A 23509-nucleotide genomic window follows, 5' to 3' on the forward strand; every position below is an offset into this window, starting at 1 on the left:
TCTGCACCAAAATGCTATCATTAAAAACGTCATCTCGGCACGCAAAAAATAAGCCCTCAACCGACCCCAGATCACGAAAAATGGAGACGCTACGAGTATCGGAAAATGGCGCAATTTTTTTTTTTTTTTTTTTTTTTTAGCAAAGTTTGGAATTTTTTTTCACCATTTGGATAAAAAATAACCTAGTCATCTTAGGTGTCTATGAACTCGTACTGACCTGGAGAATCATAATGGCAGGTCAGTTTTAGCATTTAGTGAACCTAGTAAAAAAGCCAAACAAAAAACAAGTTTGGGATTGCACTTTTTTTGCAATTTCACCGCACTTGGAATTTACAACTCGTCCCGCAAAAAATAAGCCCTCACATGGCCAAATTGACGGAAAAATGAAAAAGTTATGGCTCTGGGAAGGAGGGGAGTGAAAAACGAACACGGAAAAACGAAAAATCCCAAGGTCATGAAGGGGTTAATTGACTGGCAAGGCCCCTTCCCAGCCTTAAAGGACCAGCCCCTGAAATGGCGCATCCATTAGATGTGCCAATTCTGGCACTTCGCCTCGGATCTTCCTGATTGCCCTGGTGTGTGGCAATCGGGGTAATAGTGTTTGGGGTTGATGTCAGCTGTGTAATGTCCGCTGGCATCAAGCCCAGGGGTTAGTAATGAAGAGGCGTCTATCAGACGCCCCCATTACTAACCTTATATTTAAAAATAAAAAGACACATACAAAAAAAATTATATTTTAATAAAAACTCTCCAGCAAATTCCCTGGTTCACCCATTTATTTAAAATAACCGACTGACGAGTGATCCCAATATGGTTCATTGTCGACCACTGTTTCGTGTTAAACCTGTACCCCCAAAACACATTAGATTGCGTCCTCTATGCGGATATAAAAATAATCAATGTCATCAGCTCTTTGTCTAAATATGTGATGTGCTGGCAGCAATAATGAGACTACATAGAACGAATGATCAAACAATTCATCCTATGTTAATACATATTGAATGAAGATCTCGTGTATCGTCTAGCCCTCGTTACAGGCGGATTATCTGCCCTTATCCCTTCATATGGGCTTAGCTGTCCAGTGTGAAGAGCAGAACAAGATTTACATACCAAAAAATTCTTTCTACCGGCCTCTTTCACTCCGTTATCATACACAATTCATAAACTTTATTATTCATCAGTTAATTTTACTACATAATTGATTGGACCAATTGTTAAATGATTGGGACTACAAAAAGTGTTTTAAATAAAGCGGAATCCTTATCTTTTTTTTTTTTTTATTGAAATGTTTGGTGTCTGCCAAGTCCTTTAATCTATGTTTGGCTTTTTGCCACTTCTTACTTTTCCTTTAGTTCTTGTGTAGAATTTCTACAATTAATCAATGGACAGCAGAGACAAAAAACAGACGCGATTTCTAGATATCCACAATCTTGGCTTTTTATGGCCAGTGTGATTTTAAATTTATGCGGCTGATTTTAAAGAGTACCGTTCTATACCAATAGATGTATTTGGGGCTTCCCGACTACTCTGGCATCAAATTTTTGGGAAGATCTGGATCATGATGTTGGATTTCAGTTGCCCGATCATTTTGTTTTCAGAGTCGGGGAGACCTGGCTGACTGACGCTTTCTCCCATCTTCCCATTGAGAATATATGCAGGCACGGGTAAGCCTGCATGTTCATGAAGGGGTCCGGAAGGTCAGCAGTCAACCAAAGGAGAGTCGACTGGCCGCTGTCTAAGATATATGGCCAGGCCTAGTCTTATTTCCTACTTTTACTCTTTTGAGCCTATAGATATGTGATAATTTGGCCCATATGGAGCTTGGATTTTATTTATTTTATTTATTTTGCACCACTTTTGTGGAATAATGCAAATCTGGACAAATTCTTCAAAGTGACTTTTTCGCAAAATATTATGTAGTTTCTACATTGTATTCAGTGTAAATTTCCATTCTATCATCCATTGTTTTCCAAAGAAAAAATGTAAAAAAATTAAGATTTCTTGCCAGCTAAAGGCACCTGTCCTAGGTATGTGTCTCTAGACGAGCGTGTCAAATGCAATATTTTTCTGTTAATTTGAAATTGCATGACTTGGATTACTTGCCATGCGGTTATTTGCAGGCTATATTGATTTCTGTAGAAACCCAAGTAGTTTTTTACTTCCTCATTGGTGTCAGGCATGAACTATACTTCTCAGCTTTCCCTGCTTTTCAAACCTATCCTTGTCCTGTTATAAGTAGTAATTTCAAGCTCTCATCTGGAAAAATATCAACCCCAGGTCACAATACTAATCACTACACCCAATGTTGGACTGGGGTGACAATGGCCCACCAGTAACCAACTCCAGGGCCCCACTTTTCAGCTTTATGCAAATGTGACATTATCCTCAGTTACAAATTTATATAACCATAAACTGGGTCAAATTATGCATGGACGCAACCTACGTCAAGTAACCTCATTGTTTTGTTAGTACCTACACTAAAATTAAAAGCAACTAACATTATCGTGAGGGCCTGATTCTGTGCTGCGGGCTCCTCCTGTAGGATTGGAGAGGGTCTCGTATGCTCTGCCACTAATTTTAAAGTGCTAAAATTCCTTGTGGTCTAACCCTTTTGAAAAAGCAAAAAATATGACCAGTAAAATTTCAAGCCAATGACAAAGCGTGCTTGTAAAGAGCATCTACTTCCTGTACAGAATCTGAAGCGAGTAAATGTGTAGATAATGAATGCCTGGACTAACGAGCCTTCAGCCTCACAGCACCCTTTGGAGCACCGGAGCGGTCAACTGTAGCTTCATTGATTGTGAGCTCTAGTGGCGTTCAGTCACACCAGCTAGCTATCACCATACACAGTGCCAAGTATTAGCACTGATCTAAGCATTGTGGCCAACCATGTTCACTCCTTTACGGCAACTGTTTCCCCTATGACAGATGGACTCTGACATCAGGGCAGTGCACCTTGAAACAAAGGTCATGGATTGGTGCCAGGAACATGACGGCGAGTTTTCCTTGCCTCCGTTGTCTTCACAGTTCCCAGATCTTAATCATGTAGAGCAGTGTTCCCCAAATCCGGTCCTCAAGAGCCACCAACAGGTCATGTTTTCAGTATTTCCTTAGTATTGCACAGGTGATAATTGCATCACCTGGACAGGCAATAATTCCATCACCTGTGCAATACTAAGGAAATCCTGAAAACATGACCTATTGGTGGTTCTCGAGAACTGGAGTTGGGGAACACTGTAGAGCATCTCTAATCAGTACTGCCACCTAATTTGTGTCAATTGCAAGAAACTATCCAGTCTACATTTGCCAGTATTTCGGCAAAACCATATCCACATCTAGAAAAATCTATACCGCAACAGTAATAAAGTAGCCATTGACTGTATCTTGTAATAACACTTCTGCGAAAATCTAAACTTTCATCGTACATTTCCTGGAAGCCTGTAGCTTTGTTCATTTGGCAAGAGACCAGAATGCAGCCGCCGTCTAAAGCTCATGTAGTTTTCTCTTCTGCATTCTTGGATGCTGTGTCATCTGTACCTAGTCATCTTTGTAACACACAACCACTCTATAGATTTTGTAGGGTGCAAGCTGTTCACCTTAGCATGAATCTCATTTCAGAGTTGTTTTTGATATTTGAGTTTCTTCCTGTAGAGGGAGAGAGGTTCCCATCTGCTTCCTGTACAATAGTGATGCGGTTTGGTTCTACCTGCCCAGAATTTGTCGATCTTATAACCTACTTTCTCTTTCCCGTAAGATGTCAACTTTACTGGTACTGCTTTGAGTTACTAGCATTCTTGCCTAAGTTCAAACCAAAACCGTGTAAAGGATATGAAAATGGACATGATTTAAATGGCCAATTATAGCGAGAACTCAGAATACAGATTTCCATCAATGAGGTTAAACTTGGCCTTGAGAAAAAAAATAATTGAAAATGCAATGCGTCCTTGTGCAAATACATGTTTTTTTTGTCAAAATTTGCTTCTAACAGCTTGCTGACATGACTGACTGGAACGTTTATAGGTCACGACCGGTCCGTGGTCATGGAGAGAACTCAGGAACTGAGCCTGAATCAAACATGGCAGGTGCCGACTGTGGTACACAGCCAGCCTCTTAACAGCGGGGGTGCGCTCGGATCGCTGCTGTTTTAACCTGTCAGCTGTTAAATGGACAGCATGTATCAGGCACTGGCTGTATTGTCTCAGCCAGGTATATTTAACGCTGCAACATTGCGATCTAGTAACTATTCAGACAGGTGGGTCTTCAGCGGCTTCTCCTGTGCACATATATACCTGTCATTCTACGGTAGCAGGCGGGGAGAAGCTGCCATGGATCCGCCTGCTAGACTAGTCTACAGCGTTCCGTCTGTCCCCGATGGCTTTTAAAGTATTTTTCTCTGAAATTCCGCAGCGTTTGAGTGTCAAAAATACCTGGCTGAGATAATAGATCCAGTGGCTGATACATTCTCTAAAGAGTTTGAACTTCACCAATCCACAGTCAGACACATTGTGTACAAATGGAAGAAATTCAAAACCATTATTTCCCTCTTGGATTGGTCGATCAGCAAAGATCACTCCAGAAGCATGGTGTGTAATAGTCCACAATGTCACAAAGCATCCCATGGTAACCTTTATTCCGCCGACGGCCTCTCTCACATTAGCTTAGGTAAATGTTCATGAGTCCACCATCAGGAGGACACTGAGCAACAATGGTTTGCATGGCAGGATTCCAAGGAGAAAGCTACTGTTCTTCCAAAAATATTATTGTTGCCCGTGCGCAGTTTGCTAGAGATGACTCGAATAAGCCAGAAAGCTATTGGAACAATTTTTTTTTTTCGTGGACTGATTAGACTTAAATAGAGCTTTTTGGTTTAAATGACAAATGTCATGTTTTGGAGAACGAAAAACATTTTTTATCAAAGCCTAAAAACCTCAGACCATTTGTAAACATGGTTTAGGCCTGTTTTTGCTGCATCTAGGCCAGGACTGCTTGCCATCAATGATGGAATAATGAATTATTCCAGAAAATTCTAAAGGACAATTTCAGGATATCTGTTCATCAGCTGAATCTCAAGAACATAGGTCATGCAGCAAGAGATCATAAGTGACTGGCACACTTCGGACGTGTTGTGATGCAAAATTGGGGTTTATTATACATACAGTAACACAAACGTTTCGGTCATAACTGGACCTTCATCAGTGTGCTAGATAACTAGTATGTTGAAGGAGCCCCAATAATTGAAACTACATTGCATCAGAAAAAAGCCTGGAGCTATATGAAATTCAGGTGATAGTATCGGTCCATGGACACAGGGGAGTATGGCCCAGATGGTGCTATCAGAAAAGAGGCCTGAAGGTATATAGATCCCAGCAGGTGAGAACAATCTGCAGATGCAGGGTGGTGTATCACAGGTAACTCTATCCCCCCAGTAGATATGAAACCATGCGTAGTCACCGCTACTGTGAGCCAAGAGGGAGGTATGCGCTGTCAGCCTGATGAGTGGAGGGAGCACGCGGTGTCCACCGCAAGGAGCCTGCACTTGCGGTGGACACCGCGTGCTCCCTCCACTCATCAGGCTGACAGCGCATACCTCTCCCTTGGCTCACAGTAGCGTTGACTCCGCATGGTTTCATATCTACTGGGGGGATAGAGTTACCTGTGATACACCACCCTGCATCTGCAGATTGTTCTCACCTGCTGGGATCTATATACCTTCAGGCCTCTTTTCTGATAGCACCATCTGGGCCAGACTCCCCTGTGTCCATGGACCGATACTATCACCTGAATTTCATATAGCTCCAGGCTTTTTTCTGATGCAATGTAGTTTCAATTATTGGGGCTCCTTCAACATACTAGTTATCTAGCACACTGATGAAGGTCCAGTTACGACCGAAACGTTTGTGTTACTGTATGTATAATAAACCCCAACTTTGCATCACAACACGTCCGGAGTGTGCCAGTCACTTATCTATATATTGAGGCTTGGGAACCTATGACCGTGCACCTCCTTCCTTCGGCTGTGCTGAACATTCTCTATATTATGCAGCAAGAGATCGACCCAAAGAACACAAGTCGTCCTACAACAAATGGTTAAAGAAGAATAAAGTTTAAAGTGTTGCAATGGCCAAATCGTAGTCCTGACCCTAATCCTACAGAAGTGTTGTGGAAGGACCTGAATCGAACAGTTTAGGGGTAAAAGACCCCCCAACATAAGAGGTGAAACTGTTTTGTAGGTAGGAATGGACTAAAGTTCCTCCAAGCCGATGTGAAAGACTAATCAAGAATTACCGGAAATGTTTAGATGCAGTTATTACTACACAAGGTCACACCACATACTGAAAGCAAAGGTTCTCATACTTTTGCCACTGACAGACATGTTATATTGGATCATTTTATTCATTTAAAAAAAATAACAAACCCTAATATTTTTTACTCATTTGTTAGTTGACTGTAACTAATTTTTAGGATTTGTGTGAGAATCTGATATATTTTTAGGTCCTATTTATGTAGCAATATGGACAATTCTAAAGTTTTCACAACTTTCAATCACCACTGTACAATTCTATCAGTTCTATGGGATTTCATCGTAAAGAATGGTGCTTGTACCTTTTGTCCTGGCACAGTCTTGACCCAAACGGCACTGATGTGACTGTGCCATAATGAGTGGATACACATCCCAATGACACAAGATAGCGATATCACCCACTTGTCAATATTCATAAGTTTTCAGGAGAAATGGCTCATTGCAAATTTCTAAGAAAATATGGTAGCTACAAAATTATCACTTTGAATCGAAGTATTTATTAAAATTGCTTATTTGGGTCAATTGCCATCCTGTGTACTTGGCACTTATCAGATTAAACCAAGCCCTAAAATATGTTCCATAATTCTAAATAAAGGCGGTTAATATCAACAGTGCACATTAGAAAATGGATCAATCTCACTCATTTGTTGTCCTGAAGATTAAACGTAGGTAGATCATTCTGAAGCCTATGTGGGGGGTATACCAAAAGTCCGCTGTCAAACCCTTAGGAGGGTTCTTTGGGCTTAATTGTTGTCTATAATGGGACCATACTAGGGTGCAACCCTTGTCAGGGCGGGAGCAATTACAAGGGGCACGACAGGGGACTTTTAGCACATTCCCCACCCCTCCAAGCTCCAGAATGATCTACCTACGTTGAATCTTCATGACAACAAATGAGTGATATTGATCCGTTTTTTAATGCGCACTGTTGATATTGAGCATCTTTATCTGGAATTATGGACCTTATTTTAGGGTTCATATGGCGTACTAATAAAGGTTAATCTTTAGCATTCTTATTCTCCCCTTGCTTATCCTCTACATTAACTTTGAGAGATTTGTCCCGCTATTATTGGCAAATCCAAATATTCCTATAATAACACAGTGAATGCGAAGGTGAACGGTGATATGTGGTACGATCGTTGTAGCCACGTCCCATAACCTAAAATGTACAGAATAATAGGCCCACCCAACATTGTGAAACTTAATGCTAATTTTCAGAAGTGTGTGGAACTTTCTCTTTCTATCAGCGAGTCTCTTCTTTGTTCAGGTTTTGTCGTTCTCACCGTCTGATTAACTTGCCTATATCTTTAGGAAAAAGTGATTTTAGACGTTATACGGAAACAGTGAGAGGGTCTTCTACTGAGAAAAAGCTATTGTCACGTAAAGAAAAGTCATATGTGAAGTGTATGCGGTAAATGAACTCGATATTTAACACTTGTGACTTCTCAGCCCCCGCAGTACCTGAAATATATCCGTGTGAGGTTTCTGGTGTGTGGTTATAATGAGACTTTGCCATCTTTGTGTCCCATAGGTGTATTGATGGCTGTCAGTAGTGAGGGCTTCAGCCTCATGAAATGACAGTTAAAGGGAATCTGTCAGTCAGTATTTCCTATATAATCTGAGAGCAGCATAATCTAGAGCAAGAAAGCCTGGTTCCAGGGATGTATCACTTACTGGGCTGCTTGTTGTAGTTTTGATAGAATCCCTGTTTTGTCTGATGTAGCTGAGCAAAGACTTCTGCGCTGCGTATAATCCTGCCCACAACTCTGGCCGTTTCCTGAGTACACTGGAAGCTGTCAATCAGTGTTGGGGCGGGGTTACATAGATTAGCCTGACTGCTCTTCACGTGAGCTGTAGTCCTGTCGTGATAATCTCCTGCTGATAAAAAAACTGATTACTTTGAAACTACATGACACAGCCTAATAAGTGTCACATACCTGGAATTAGGCTCTCATTTCCTACATTATGCTGCTCTCGGATTACATAACACACAACTTGTTGACACCTTCCCATTAATGTTTTATATAGAGCTTTATGCGCATGATCTGGCATCTCAAATCACAGTAATGGGAAAATCTGTACTGAAGTCACATTTTACCTATGAATTAAGAATTTTGCGAGTGACTGAGTACTAGAGGGGAAATAATCGGATTTCTCCAAAAAGATATTTGACAAATTATATCTTTTGGCCATGTGTAACTGATTTATGAAAAAATGAATAAAATGGCGGTTACGCTTTAAAGGATTGATCACGCTCTGTCTAGGCTTAGGAAAAGCTGAGCGTGACTGAGCTACAATGTTTTGTTAACCACCTCTCCCGGGATGTGTCAGGTATTACGGGTCATCACAGTTCTGACCTTTTTAAATCTCCTGATCCTCATTCATTTCTGTTATAATTTTACTTTTTGCATCTAATTTCAGGGAGAATCCAGCGTTAGACGTTTCATAAAGCCCCAAGAGAGTCTAGAAAAATCCCTCGAGATTAACCGGCAGAGAGGAAAGAAGAAGCTGCAAAAGAGGCCGAACTACAAGAATGTTGGTGAGGAAGAAGAGGAGGACAAACCCACCGAAGATGGCCACGACGACCCCGATAAGACCAAAGCTGCAGAGATTGGCTTAAAAGGAGCTAAAACTCTTCATGAGACTGAAGGTGAGAAAATCTAATTGTTATCCTACTTTATAGTTGATGAAATAACACCTTTTTTTTAAATGAAATGACTAAAACTCCTGGATAACAGCGGAGCTATTTATATATTCACTATACAGACACATTACACCTACAGCAGCTTTTATAACATCCCGATATAAATCCATAAGCGTTAATATGGAGTCAGACCCTTATTTACATCTACAACAGCTTCCATTCTTCCGGGAACGAATTTTTTGGGATTCATTCAGAAGCGCTTAGTGGTCCTTGGTTCAAATCCCACCAAGGACAACATCTGCAAGGAGTTTGTATGTTCTCCCCTGTGATTGCTTGGGTTTCCTCCATGTTCTCTGGCTTCCTCCTACACTCCAAACACATACGGATAGGGAATCTAAATTGTGAGCCCCAATGGGGACAGTGAAGATGATGTCTGTAAATTCCGTGGAAATCAATGGTGTTACGTAAGCGAGTAAAATGGATAAATTAATAAGGTATTTGATGGATGAGAGGTCCTGTCTTGCAAACTCCACTTTACACCATCCCTAAGGGATTCGATGGGGTTGAGACAGTACCGTAGCATGGGGTGCAAGCTTCCAGAACAAGGCAAGTATTTTGTACCCCTAACTGAATTTATACCACTAAACTGTTAAAAATGTACAAAAAAACCTGTAAAATGAGCAATATTATCAGTATACATAGACAATATTGTGGCAGAAGACTTTATAAGTGATTACGGTACAGTTATATGACTTAAAGTTGATTGGAGTCGCTTACTTTTCCCATCTTTCCTGCCTGCGTGAGAATGCCGTGACCACATCTTCACTTTTGTCTACATAGTCTGTAACATGGACGCAGTTTACTTCTCATGTTTCCAGACTCATCCCCACTTATTCTCGGCCTACACAAATTTCCTATCCTGTTGCTAACCCAGATTCAGTGGCTGCTGTTCTGTTTCTGCTCAAACATACAGTAGTAGTGCGGCCCCCATGTGCCCTATGGACAGCAATAATGACATTTGTATACTCCATAATAACTAATAATGCCCCATTTATGCCTAGACAGTACTGATGACCCCATAAAAATGAAAAATGCCCCCTGATCACCCCTTGTCTTAATCACGCCTCCTCATTGTCCACAACCATCGAGTCCTCTTCTGCCTTGAACTAAAGAGGGCCAGTAGAGATGTTGTGCCACCTTCACCAGGATGCTGACCGCCTTCAGCCTAACGCTGCCGTCACACTAGCAGTGTTTGGTCAGTATTTTACATCAGTATTTGTAAGCCAAAACCAGGAGTGGAACAATCAGAGGAAAAGTATAATAGAAACACGTCACCACTTCTGCATTTATCACCCACTCCTAGTTTTGGCTTACAAATACTGATGTAAAATACTGACCAAATACTGATAGTGTGAGGGCAGCCTAAAAGATGGAATGTGACAGGGCAGGAGGCCTGTGGGACTCCCAGCTGTGCCAGAGTATCAACCTGTATTCGTGTGTCCTTTCTCATACAGTTCAAAGTGGTATTTACTGGATCATTTGATAGCAGGGGCGGGCAGGGTTGGTGGCGGTGAAGATGTCATGCATCACTCATAATTTGGTGCCCAGTTGGATTACTGTTTTGCGCCCTTCGCCTCCAACTTTAGCCATAAGAATTCCCATTTGCAAAAAGTCTTGTAGGTGACAAAGCTAGCATGTGAAAAAAGTTGCTTTGGTCAGATGAGAGCAATGTTGAACTTTTTGGGTTAAATACAAAATGTAATTGGGGTGGAGAAGGAACGCTGCATGTCACCCTAAAAACACCATCCCCACTGTCAAATATGGTGGTGGCAGCATCATGCTGTGGGGATGCTATGTTTCAGCAGGTTCAGGGAAGCTGATCAGAGGTTATGGGAAGGTGGATAGAGTTAAGTACAGGACAATCCTGAAGGAAAACATGTTAGAGGTTGCAAAACACTTCAGACTGGGGCGTAGATTTACCATTCAGCAGGACAACAACGTTAACATACTCAGAGAGCTACTGTGGAATGGTTTAGATCCAAGTGCATTCATGTGTGTGAATGGCCTAGTCACAGTCCAGACCTAAATCCAATTGAACATCTCTAGCAAGACTTGAAAATTGCTGTTCAGACCCTTCCATCCGATCTCTCTGAGATAGAGCTAGTTTGCAAAGAAAAATTGGCAAAATTTTCAACCTGGACATGTACAAAGCTGGAAGAAACATTCCCCCTAAGACTTGCAGCAATTGCCGTGAAAAGTGGTCCTACAAAGTATTAACTTGGGGCTGAATACGAATACACATCACAATTGTCATATTTTATATTTTTAAATTATTTAAAAAACATGTATAATTTCCTTAATACTTCACAAATCCTTGCTGCTTTGTGTTGGTATATCACATATAATCTCAATAAAGTACATTTAAGTTTGTTGGTGTAACTTGAAAATGTGGAAAAGTTCACGTGGTATGACTAGTGTTTCAAGGCACTGTGTATAGACTCCTCAGCATTGATACTGCAACACCAAGAAGGATAATATACTCTCACATCAGAGCATGTGGCTTACACTGTTGTTTGTGTGTTGCCTTATAATTATGTAATATAGGAAATCAGAATGTGCCCTATTCTGAATATGTAATGAATACTATATTACCCTGAAGGATATTTAAAATCTGAGTAAGAGCTTTTTTCGTAAAGCTTGGAGCGCAATTAAATTTTATCTGTGTCTTAATGTGTTAGAAAACTTCTGTACCGAAGCTGCTGAAACCTGTTTTATGTTGGCAGTCAGTCACAGTAGTAAGTAGCAGCTAATCTTTATCATTTATGGCTAAAGATTCGTAGTTTTTGAAACTTATGTAAATGTTGATGCCTTTTATTTTTATCAAATGTAGAATTTGTTTTATTTCAATAAGTCTATTTTACATGAGACATGTACTGGGCCAAAAGTTAACATTGGCAGATGCAAAACATACATGAATGTCCTTGGCTAAAATCTGGAAAAAATAGACCTCTTCTTGCTCTGCTTATAGTAAACTCTACATTGTATAATATCAATGCTGTATGTGATAAAGGAACTGATAATCACATCTTCTCAACACTTCTAAAAATTAGACATGCAGAAGAAGTTTAGCAAACATGTTGAAAAATTCCTGTTGGATCCATCCCTCTGCTCACAACTTATTAGTTTTCAATTTCTTTTATATCTGGTGCTCTTTTTATAGTTCCTTTCATAGTTTTTGTGACATTTTGATGTATACTATAATGGAACTTGACCGTACTTGCCAACTCTTCAAGAATATCTTGTAGACTCCCTGGAGAACATCTGGACTTCAAAAATGTTGGCAAAACTCCCGGGTTCCTTCAACACTTTTTCTGTAACTCTGTGATTTTTAGAAGGTGGAAACTGTGGTGTTGGGGCTGAGACTAGATGTCAAGTGACGGGAGAACAGTTGTGTACAGGGTGTGGCCTCTAAAAAGAGGCCTGGACAAGGCCAAAAATTACCCTCTTCCAGGTACCAACCTTTTTTTTTTTTTTTTTTTTTTCGTGGAGAGCAGATTCCCTTTTAACAAATTAAATAGTGGTCCTTATAGTCTCTCAGATATGACTTAGACTTTCCTCTATTGCATGGAGATAGTAAAGATATTGTCCTCCAGAAATACATGTTGTGTGTCAGAGATTATATCTAGGGTTCCTCTTAGTGTTGGCCTAAACATCAGTTTTGCAGCTTGTAGAGCGTAGGCAACATTATTCAATTTTCCTCTAGATAAGTAATGAAGTTAACCATTGATACTGATCCTGAATGACTAAACATAGCGATGAGCGAGCGTGCTCGTGTTGTAATAGACTTTGTTTGGCGTGCTCGAACACTGTGTGAGGCCAGTCTCACACGTCCAGATAATTCCGGTACCGGAAAAATTGGTACCGGAATTATCCGTGTCTCCGTGAGCTCCCGTGGTACATCAGTGTGGCACACGTGTGCCGACTGGGTACCACACGGAGCGTGCAGGAGACAGCGCTAGAGATAAGCGCTGTCCCCTGCATCTGGTGCTGAAGCGGTCATTCATATCTTCTTTCCAGCAGCGTTCGCTGGAAAGAAGATATGAAAAATTCTTTTTTTTTTGTCCTCATGTTTAAAATAAAGATCCCTGTCGCCACCCCCTGCCACCCCCTGTGCACCAATCATCCCCCCCCCCGCTGTTACTAAAATACTCACCCGCTCCCTCGCAGCGTCCTCTCCTGGCCGCACCTTCTCCTGCATGAGTGGTCACGTGGGGCCGCTTATTACAGTAATGAATATGCGGCTCCACCCCCATGGGAGGTGGAGCCGCATATTCATGACTGTAATCGGCGACAGGGATCTTTATTTTAAACACGAGGACAAAAAAAAAAAAGGATTTTTCATATCTTCTTTCCAGCGAACGCTGCTGGAAAGAAGATATAAATGGGCGCTTCAGCACCACGTGGGGGGGGACAGCGCTTACAGTAGCACTGTCTCCTGCACGGCACACGGACTGCACACGGACAGCGTCCGTGTGCGGTACGTGTTTTACACGGACCCATTGACTTTAATGGGTCCGTGTAATCTGTGCGCTCCCACGAACACTGACATGTCTCCGTGTTTTGCACACGGACACACGGTCCGTGAAAACACGCTGACATGTGCAGTGACACATTGCTTTCAATGTGTCTACGTGAGTCAGTGTCTCTGGTACGTGAGGAAACTGTCACCTCACGTACCGGAGCCACTGACGTGTGAAACCGGCCTAAGGCGTCATGTCCCCCTGGAAGACCCGGAGTTAGACGATCATGTTGGGTAATGAATCACAGGTCTTCTTTAGAGATCGTGTGCTTTGTGTCCCATATTAAATGGAGTTAGGTTCTTCTGTTGCTGAAGAGGTTAACAACCCTTTCTATGCTGGTCAGCAGCATGCAGCTCCATTTCAACTGCTTCTGATCTGGTAATTACCTTTTCCTATATAAACTGGTCCCACCTTCTTGTCCCTACTGGTGAAAGATTCATCTTCCTGTGCTGTGTGCTAAACCTAAGTGGTTGGAACAGAGTTCTTGTAGAGGTTTTTCTGTGGTTTGCTGTTATACGTGTGTTTTTCTTCTGGTCCCTGTTCCCATTTAGTTTATTCATCCCTGTCCCTATACTCCTCCCTACTGTTGGTTAGTGCTCAGTTTCAGGCCCCCTTCCTTACCGAAGACCGTCACAGCATGACACGCTCACTCATCACTTCTAAACCTAATCAATGCGAGGTAAAGAATAATGGCAAAGAGTGTTGCATGATGAAAGGTCCATTTAAAATGCAAGATTATCATGAACGCTATTTTCACGATAATTTAGCAGTCAGAACAAGCTGACAATCACCCGATGAATGAGCAAAATCATTTTGGCGTACACAAAAGATCATCATTCTTGGCAGCACATTGTCCTCTGATAACAGGACTTGCACTGCCAAGAACTATAGCAACCTATGCACACTGCGTGATCCAATACAGGTCATTAACTGCACCTACAAAGCGCAGTCTGCCTGTGTAAACTGCCTATTAAACGACCACTGATTTGTTAATATGTGCCGATTGGCCCTCATTTAACACTGTAAAATGTTATTTTAAGCACGTTTTAGGTTAACGATTTTGGGTGTTGTGACAAAAGCTATCCATACACCTCATCTCTGTCAGAAACCCCAAGATTGTTTAGGTTCCCAGGGGTTCTACTCAGCTGAACAGTGGAATGCCAATGATTCATGACCGGATCCATCACCATATTGCAATCACCCTTAGTCCTCTTTCACATTTCCGTCTTTCAGCTCCCATCGAGATACCTCGATTTTTGACAATGCAGGATCCTCCAAAAAATTTTGCAGGATCCTGAATTTTCTCAGACTTGTATTAGCGACGGATTGTGACGGATGGCCATTTGTTTCATCCGTTGTGCACTGGATCCTGCATAAAAAACGGTCCGTCGGGCAGAGAAAACGTTCAGAGGAACGTTTTTCTGCACGTTGGAAAATTGGTCAGCGACGCATCCTGCGCTGCCCTTCACTGGCTACGATGGAAGCCTATGGGCGCAGGATGCATCGCTGACTGTGAAAAGCAGGAATCCAGCGACGGGACGCCGGTAGGTGAGAATATTGATATTTTTTTCTATTTTTAACCTGGTTTGTGTTGTGTATGCGGAAAACCGCTGCGAAGCCGCATACACAACAGGTGCACATAGCCTCGACGGGTCCGTCAGAAAGACTGGCCCAGTGCACCCGTCACATACATTTTGACACTGATTTATTAACGTCTGTCGCTACATCTTGGCGACGCAGCAGGACGGGAGAGTCCCGACGGAAATGTGAAAGAAGCCTTACAAACAAGTCTGTCTTGAGGTTTTGAAACAGCAAAGGCGACAGGTCCATGTAATACACTAAATCAAGCAGTAAGAGGTTGCTACAAACATTTTAGAGAACTACCCACAAATCTTCTGTGAATGTAGTCTTCTGAATATCCTTCTGTCTCCATGTAAATCTAGACCTCTGCATAGGCTGCTGAAAATATAACTGTATGGGAAAGTTCCTTGATCCGTTTCACCACTAGGCTTTGAGCTGTTGGTATTCACTGGAACCCATAGAATCTGAATACTGTTCCTGCACAGCCATTTCTCTAAAAGTCCATTTACATGGACTAACCGGTGGAACTATGCCGTCTTTTGAATGCCTGTTTACACAGGCAGACCAAAGCAAATGATGCGTATTGAGTGATATATGCTAGATCGCTCAGTGCACGTAGACTGCCATAGTTCTTGGCAGTGCGATTTCTGTTTACACAGGACGATGGCGATGCACTTCTTAGAACGGTGATCTTTCGTGCTGTGCAAATGATCGTTTCACCTGATGGATTGCTTGGCTCATTCATCTGGTGATTGGCAGCCTGTCAATATGGCAAGATAATTGTGAAACAAGGATTTTTATGTTCATGATTATCTCGTAGTGTTAATGCCCCTTACATTTTCTGCCTTTCTGTCATGGCTCCCAGGTATTAATGCTGCGGGGAGAGCTGCACACAGCAGCAAAGAAGCTGAGCGAAACGCCGAGTACTAACCTACCTGGTAACCAACAGGACTTGAAACATGTGACATAATGGGAGGAGGTCAGGGGTGGAGCCATATGCCGGGGAACAGAGAAGGGATAAACACTAGAAATGAGGTACCAAAGGGGAGAGACAGGGGGTAGTCAGAAGTGAAGCCAGAATTCAGTAATCCAGAAGAACAAACAGAGTAACGCAGTGGTCCCCAACTCCAGGCCTCGAGGGCCGCCAACAGTGCAGGTTTTCAGGATTTCCTTAGTATTGCACAGGGGTTGGAATCATCACCTGTGCAGATGATCACATTACCACCGATGCAATACTAAAGAAATCCTGAAAACCTGCACTGTTGGCGGCCCTCGAGGCCTGGAGTTGGGGACCCCTGGAGTAACGCATGGAGAGCAAGAGAAACACAATGCAAACCGAGCACACACTCCAGGGGTCAAGCGCACAGACTAAAGCAGAACGTATAGCTGCCAGAGAAACTCAGTTTGGAGTGAGTATAATACTCCTCCCATCTTGAAAGAGAGGCCAACAACATTAACCCTGAGATAACAAGACATTAACCATGCCCTAACCATGACACTTTCCATTGCTGGGAGGAACTGTCATCAGGGAATGAGTGTTGACCTGTAATTGTGATATCTGCTGTTTTGAAGTCTTTATCTCATTTTCTCAGGGTATGCAGATCCTGTTGTTGTAGGCCCACTTCTTATATCTTGTTGGTAAGCATTGATTTACATTTGGCAATGGGCTGTAAGTACCTGTACCTGTAAGGACTTGTTGGCCTGCTTGTGCCAGTGTCAGCAATGAGAGGTGAGCTTGGGTGGGTTGATATTCGCTGGGCTTGTGGTGTAAAGGACTTGGTTACATCTTGGGTAAACATGCTTGCAAACGTCTTTTAGCTTTCCAGCTGCTGCTGAGGACTTTTTGTGGTATATTGTGGGGGTTTTGAGCTGCAGAGATCCAGTATGTTAGAAATATAGATTCCGCTTCAGCAAATGTTTATTGGATAATATGAAGTTTGAGGTCTCCACCGGGGGCTCACAGTTAGCATGTCTTGACATACCAAAAAGACAGCCAGGAATGTACCCCTGTAAACATGAAATTAACTGGAATTGTTGATTGTGCAATGTCCTTCCAGACAAATTAGAGCATGAGCTCATACAAAAGAATGGAGAGAACTGGCCCAGCCTGCTAATGTATAGATACAGGTTGGTACACCAAAAGTGATTATTTAGGTAATCATGCAGCTTTCAACACTTTACACACGTATGTAGCAGTGCTTATACCAATTGAGCTTATACAAGTTGTATACTGCGAGGATTGCAATGCTGAATAGAGTACACTCGCCACCTGCAAACTATTACTCCATCTCAGAGCAAGTAGACTGCATAGTTTTCCATGCAAGGAATCCCTCTGCTCACAACCAGTGAGAGTGCCAGGAAGTCTTAGGAGCAAAATGGTGCCAATGAACAGGCAAGCTCTGCTCAAGCTTGTATATATCGGTGCACATAGTGTAACACCAACAGGTAGAGATAGGCAAATTAATTTGCAGGACCCTGATCCAGCGGCCATACTAGTATTGTGTGGCCATCAAACGGGAGCCTCCCTGTAAACCACCTACTACCTTCCAACATCTACGACTCTTCTTTTGGTTGTTGCAGATTAAGGCTGACTAATCAAAACACCAGACGAGGATGTTGGCAGATAGGAGGCTGCTCATGGCCACAGAATACGGACATGACCGAGGGTTCTGCAAATTTGCTGATCTCTACCCACAGGTATACAGTGGGCCCATCCATCTTTGCCATAAATCGGTGGGCAATTATGCTCGATTATAGGGTGGATTAATTCTAGAATAAATGTAAATTGGCAATACAGCAGGATCTCCACAGAGGCATGTCTGGTCTCTGCTATTTCAAGGCTAAGATCCCTCACACCTTCCTTTCCTTTTGGTGCCAATTTTCAAAACTTTTCAAGCATCAACTTGATGGCCTCCATCATAACCCAGTAGGGTGTGTTGGCCACTTTTAGTCCATTTGTAAGTTAAACCTTTGTGCCAATGTAAATAAAGCCTAATATATTTGTTAGATGTCATTGTATTGCGTGTGACACGTCTATCCCTAAACTGTAGCGTCCTGGAGCTTTCATTTGTGAGATTTCCATTTTGTATATCAGAACAATTGATAAATGTGTATGCTCCTGCAACCTGCTTTGAAACATGCAAGGTTTGTCCTAGGTCCGTCCTGAGATATGTGGCTTCAAAGAGTTGGGTCAGATCGATCACGATTCTTACAGTATATATCCTTTCCAAAAATTAATCCAGAAATCAATCTTCCCAATGTTCTGTATACAACTGATGGGCACTGGTAAACACAGTGCGTGCAGAACCCAAGATTGTAGTTTGTTCTTCCGCATACCACAAAAAAGCTTGAAATTTTAGTACGAGGCTCAATGCACATGTTGTACCTTTTGCGAAAAAGTGATGAGCGTCTAGCCTCTTCCCTAACCATCTGAGCCATAAGGCCTACAAATATCTAGAGCAATTGGTCCTACTTCTAGGATTAGCCGAGTGTGCCCTGGTGTGCTCAAGCGTCTCCATGGCTTGAAAGGTTGATCTCACTAAAGTATTTGTATACATTTACTATATACATAGAATTACTAATATGTGAACCCTCTTCGCATGTACAGCACGCAGAAATTAATGGTGCTTTAAAATAAATACCGTAATCTAAAAATACACTTTTCAACTGGAGTGTTTTTAGCACACGTTTTGATCAATTTGTGTGAGTCCATCTGTCAGCGACAAGACAATCTTTTCAGCCAAGATCCTACATTTAGGCTATGTGCACACGGAGTCTTATAAGGAGTTTTTGGAGCTGAAGCTGGACAGTATTTTACCAAAACTCTTTAAAAACTTTGATTTTCTGTTCTGAAAACTCGGCAAAAAAACTGTGCACATAACCAAACAAATTTACCTTTCACTGTGATTATTCATACAGTTTTCCTATTCTATAGAGAATCGTAAAGAAAAAAAACTTGTAAGACCCGACACTCTAAAACTGCTATAAACTACAAAATTGTATGTTTTTTTTATTTTAAAAATCTCTTAGATTTACGTGTAAAACCATCCATGTTCTTCAGGAATTTTTCATGGCGATCTGGACAGGGGTGCTGACTACACTGGTGGAACGTTGTTTTCCTAATGATGTGGAGTCATCCATTAGCTACATTTCAGGACGATGAATGAAACATTACCATGGCCTAGTCAGCATCCTGTACAGAAATACTGAATTTTAAAAATGTATATTTGAGAAATATAATATTCTGCTACTTATTAATAGTTTACCGTGATAAACACGTAAAGATGCTACATTTAATTTTTTTTCTGATTTTCCATTACAACAGTACGGCTGAAAATAAAATTACAGGACAAAGAAAGGAAAGTTTTGGCAAATTCAGCATATGTGTTGACCATCACTGTTTTGAATGAAAATCTTCTGAAAACCATCTCCAATATGATCACAAAGCCGTTTAGATCAGGTTGATAATATACATATACAATATTTACTCACAATAGAGTAATCTTTATGGTGCTATTAACAATGGTTAATTACCCTTTTAGCATTTGATTGTAATCCTGCAATTTACAAGTCTACATTGAGAAATGCTGCTCGTAAATCTTCTGAAGTATTCTGACCACTCCATGGAAAATATGCCGGTTCTATCACTATATCTCATACTCTTCACACTGAGGCCATTACATTGCAACATCCCGGTTTAGGCAATGGTGACACCAATATAGTTCTTGGCGTTCGTGTAGGCACTGTACCCAAGGCACTTCCTGTTCCCGGGGTGTGCGATCATGGCATGATTTGCACATCATCAGTCACTTGCTCCTTCCTCTCGGCCTCCGGTCATGTTGAATGGCGTGTTAATCTTGATCATTATACACAGGGAGCAGGATTACATATTCTGTTGCTCTTCTGCTACCATAGGATTAGTAGAAAATATTTCCTCTTGGGAGAATCTAAACCAAGATCGTAGGTGGCTGAGTTGATCAGGTGACAGGCGTTATTATGGAACAAAAAAATTGTGGACTTTCTGATAGCATCAAACTGGTTTATCTGTGACTAGATTAAGGCTTAAAGGAACCTTTAGTTACAACTCAGATACTGTGATAGGGCATATAAAATGTTTTAATAAAGAGGCTTTTATGCCCCTTGAGGTCTTATATCAGCCTCCCTCTGGCTCGTTTGATTGTCTTTAGACAGCATTGCGTTTTGATTCTCCCTTCTTATTTATAGTGATGACTAGATAGTGGCCCGATTCTAACGCATCGGGTATTCTAGAATATGCATGTCCACGTAGTACATTGCCCAGCCACGTAGTATATTGCCCAGCTACCTAGTATATTGCCCAGCCACGTATGTAACAGGTTAAAAAATAAAAAGGAAACATATACTCACCTTCCGAGGGCTCCTTGTAGTCCTGAGGGTCCCTTGTAGTCCTGTCGCCTGTGTCCAGTGCACGCATCAGCTTCAGGTCCCAGGATTTGTATGAGCGCAGGACCTGTGATGACGTCGCGGTCACATGACTGTGATGTCATGGCAGGTCCTTCTCGCATACCATCCTTGCCACCGGAACCTGCCGCTTGCCGCTCACCGGAGCGTCGTGAGGAGCGTGAAAGGCGTCGGAAGGTGAGTATATGATGATTTTTATTTTTTTTAATTATTTTTAACATTAGATCGTTTTACAATTGATACTGCATACGCAGCATCAATAGTAAAACGTTGGTCACGCAGGGTTAATAGCTGCATAACCGGAGTGCGTTACTCTGCGCTCCGGTAACGCTGGCATTAACCCTGTGTGAGGGCTGACTGGAGGGGAGTATGGAGCGGGCACTGACTGCGGGGAGGAAAGAGCGGCCATATTGCCGCCGGACTGTGGCCGTCGCTGATTGGTCGTGGCAATTGTCGTGGGCGTTTTGCCACGACCAATCAGTGACTTGAATTTCAATGACAGACAGAGGCCGCGACCAATGAATATCTGTGACAGAAAGACACAAAGATGGAAGTGACCCTTAGACAATTATATAGTAGACTAGATGGTGGTCCGATTCTAACGCATCGGGTATTCTAGAATATGCATGTCCACGTAGTATATTGCCCAGCCACGTAGTATATTGCCCAGCCACGTAGTATATTGCCCAGTGACGTAGTGTATTGCCCAGCCACATAGTATATTGCACAGCGACGTAGTATATTGCCCAGCCACGTAGTATACAGCACAGTGCCACGTAGTATATTGCACAGCGACGTAGTATATTGCCCAGCCACGTAGTATATTGCCCAGCCACGTAGTATATTGCCCAGCCACGTAGTATATTGCCCAGTCACGTAGTATATTGCCCAGCCACGTAGTATATTGCCCAGCTACGTAGTAAATTGCCCAGCTACGTAGTAAATTGCCCATCCACGTATGTCACAGGTTAAAAAAATAAACATATACACACACCTTCCGAGGGCCAGTTGTAGTTCGATCACATGACCGTGACGTCATGGCAGGTCCTTCTCCCATAGCACCGGAACCTGCCACTTGCATGGCGCGGTCACCAGAGCGGGAAAGGCGGCGGAAGGTGAGTATATAATGATTTTTAATTTTTTTTTATTATTTTTAACATTAGATGTTTTTAGTATTGACGCTGCATAGGCAGCATCAATAGTAAAAACTTGGTCACACATGCTTAATAGCGGCTGTAACGGAGTGAGTTACCCGCGGCATAACGCGGTCCGTTACCGCTGGCATTAACCGTGTGTGAGCGGTGACTGCGGGGAGTATGGAGCGGGCGCCGGGCGCTGACTGCAGGGCAGGGACTAATCGGACTGTGGCCGTCGCTGATTGGTCGCGGCAGCCATGACAGGCAGCTGGCGAGACCAATCAGCGACTTGGATTCCATGACAGACAGAGGCCGCGACCAATGAATATCCGTGACAGACAGACAGAAAGACTGCAGTGACCCTTAGACAATTATATAGTAGATTATAGTTCTAGGTGGAGATCAGAGTAAGGACCTGTGAAGGTCATAGTGATATGCGTGGATCACACCGTTTATGGAATGATTTACAGCTATGAGCCGGCTTGATTACATGTGGGGATTCCCTAGCAACCAGGCAACCCCCACATGTACTCAGCCTGTCTAGTAGCTGTAAATCATTCAGCTGCAGTGATGAAAACTAAATCTTCGAACACTAACAAGTACTCGGAGAACCCGAGCAACGAGTATACTCGCTCATCACTAGTGGGGATCACAGCATGCACCCTTGAAGGTCATAGTTATATGTGGGCATGAACTCACGAAGGTCATAGTGATAAGTGTGGATCACAGACCATGGACTCATGGAGGTTATATTTATATGTGCACACGGAGTCTTACAAGAAGTTTTTGGAGCTGAAGCTGAGCAGTATTTTACCAAAACTAGAAACTCTTTAAAAACTTTGATTTTCTGTTCTGAAAACTCGGCAAAAAAACTGCGCACATAACCAAACAAATTTACCTTTCACTGTGATTATTCATACAGTTTTCCTATTCTATAGAGAATCGTAAAGAAAAAAAACTTGTAAGACCCGACACTTTAAAACTGCTAAAAACCACAAAATTGTATGTTTTTTTTTAAATTTAAGAAATCCACTATTGAATGCTAAAATCGGGCATCTGCATGTTTTGCGTCAAAATTTCCAGCAACAAAATCTTAGTGTTTTCTTTCTTAGATCTATGTGTAAAACCACCCATGTTCTTCAGGAATTTTTCATGGCGATCTGGACAAGGGTGCCTACTACACTGGTGGAACGTTGTTTTCCTAATGATGTGGAGTCATCCATTAGCTACATTTCAGGACGATGAATGAAACATTACCATGGCCTAGTCAGCATCCTGTACAGAAATACTGAATTTTAAAATTGTATATTTGAGAAATATAATATTCTGCTACTTATTAATAGTTTACTGTGATAAACACGTAAAGATGCTACATTTAATTTTTTTTCTGATTTTCCATTACAACAGTACGGCTGAAATTAAAATTACAGGACAAAGAAAGGAAAGTTTTGGCAAATTCAGCATATGTGTTGACCATCACTGTTTTGAATGAAAATCTTCTGGAAACCATCTCCAATATGATCACAAAGCCGTTTAGATCAGGTTGATAATATACATATACAATATTTGCTCACAATAGAGTAATCTTTATAGTGCTACTAACAATGGTTAATTACCCTTTTAGCATTTGATTGTAATCCTGCAATTTACAAGTCTAAATTGAGAAATGCTGCTCGTAAATCTTCTGAAGTATTCTGACCACTCCATGGAAAATATGCCGGTTCTATCACTTTATCTCATACTCTTCATGCTGAGGCCATTACATTGCAACATCATGGTTTATGCATGTAGAAAAGCCGCGGAGACAGCATCACGTGTTTCTCAACGC

At 42.0% G+C, this 23509-nt stretch overlaps 1 protein-coding gene across 2 annotated transcripts in view; it reads left to right on the plus strand.

The window, feature by feature from the left end:
* The window catches only part of CLEC16A (C-type lectin domain containing 16A), a 285953-nt gene that overhangs the window by 65859 nt on the left and 196585 nt on the right, over nucleotides 1-23509 (plus strand). For both annotated transcript variants that reach the window (XM_069734042.1, XM_069734041.1), the window contains exon 10: nucleotides 8723-8951. In XM_069734042.1, coding sequence (XP_069590143.1) covers nucleotides 8723-8951 — 229 coding nt within the window. The remainder of the gene's footprint in view (nucleotides 1-8722; nucleotides 8952-23509) is intronic.

The sequence above is a fragment of the Ranitomeya imitator genome, chromosome 7, assembly GCF_032444005.1.
Source record: "Ranitomeya imitator isolate aRanImi1 chromosome 7, aRanImi1.pri, whole genome shotgun sequence".
NCBI lineage: Eukaryota > Metazoa > Chordata > Amphibia > Anura > Dendrobatidae > Ranitomeya > Ranitomeya imitator.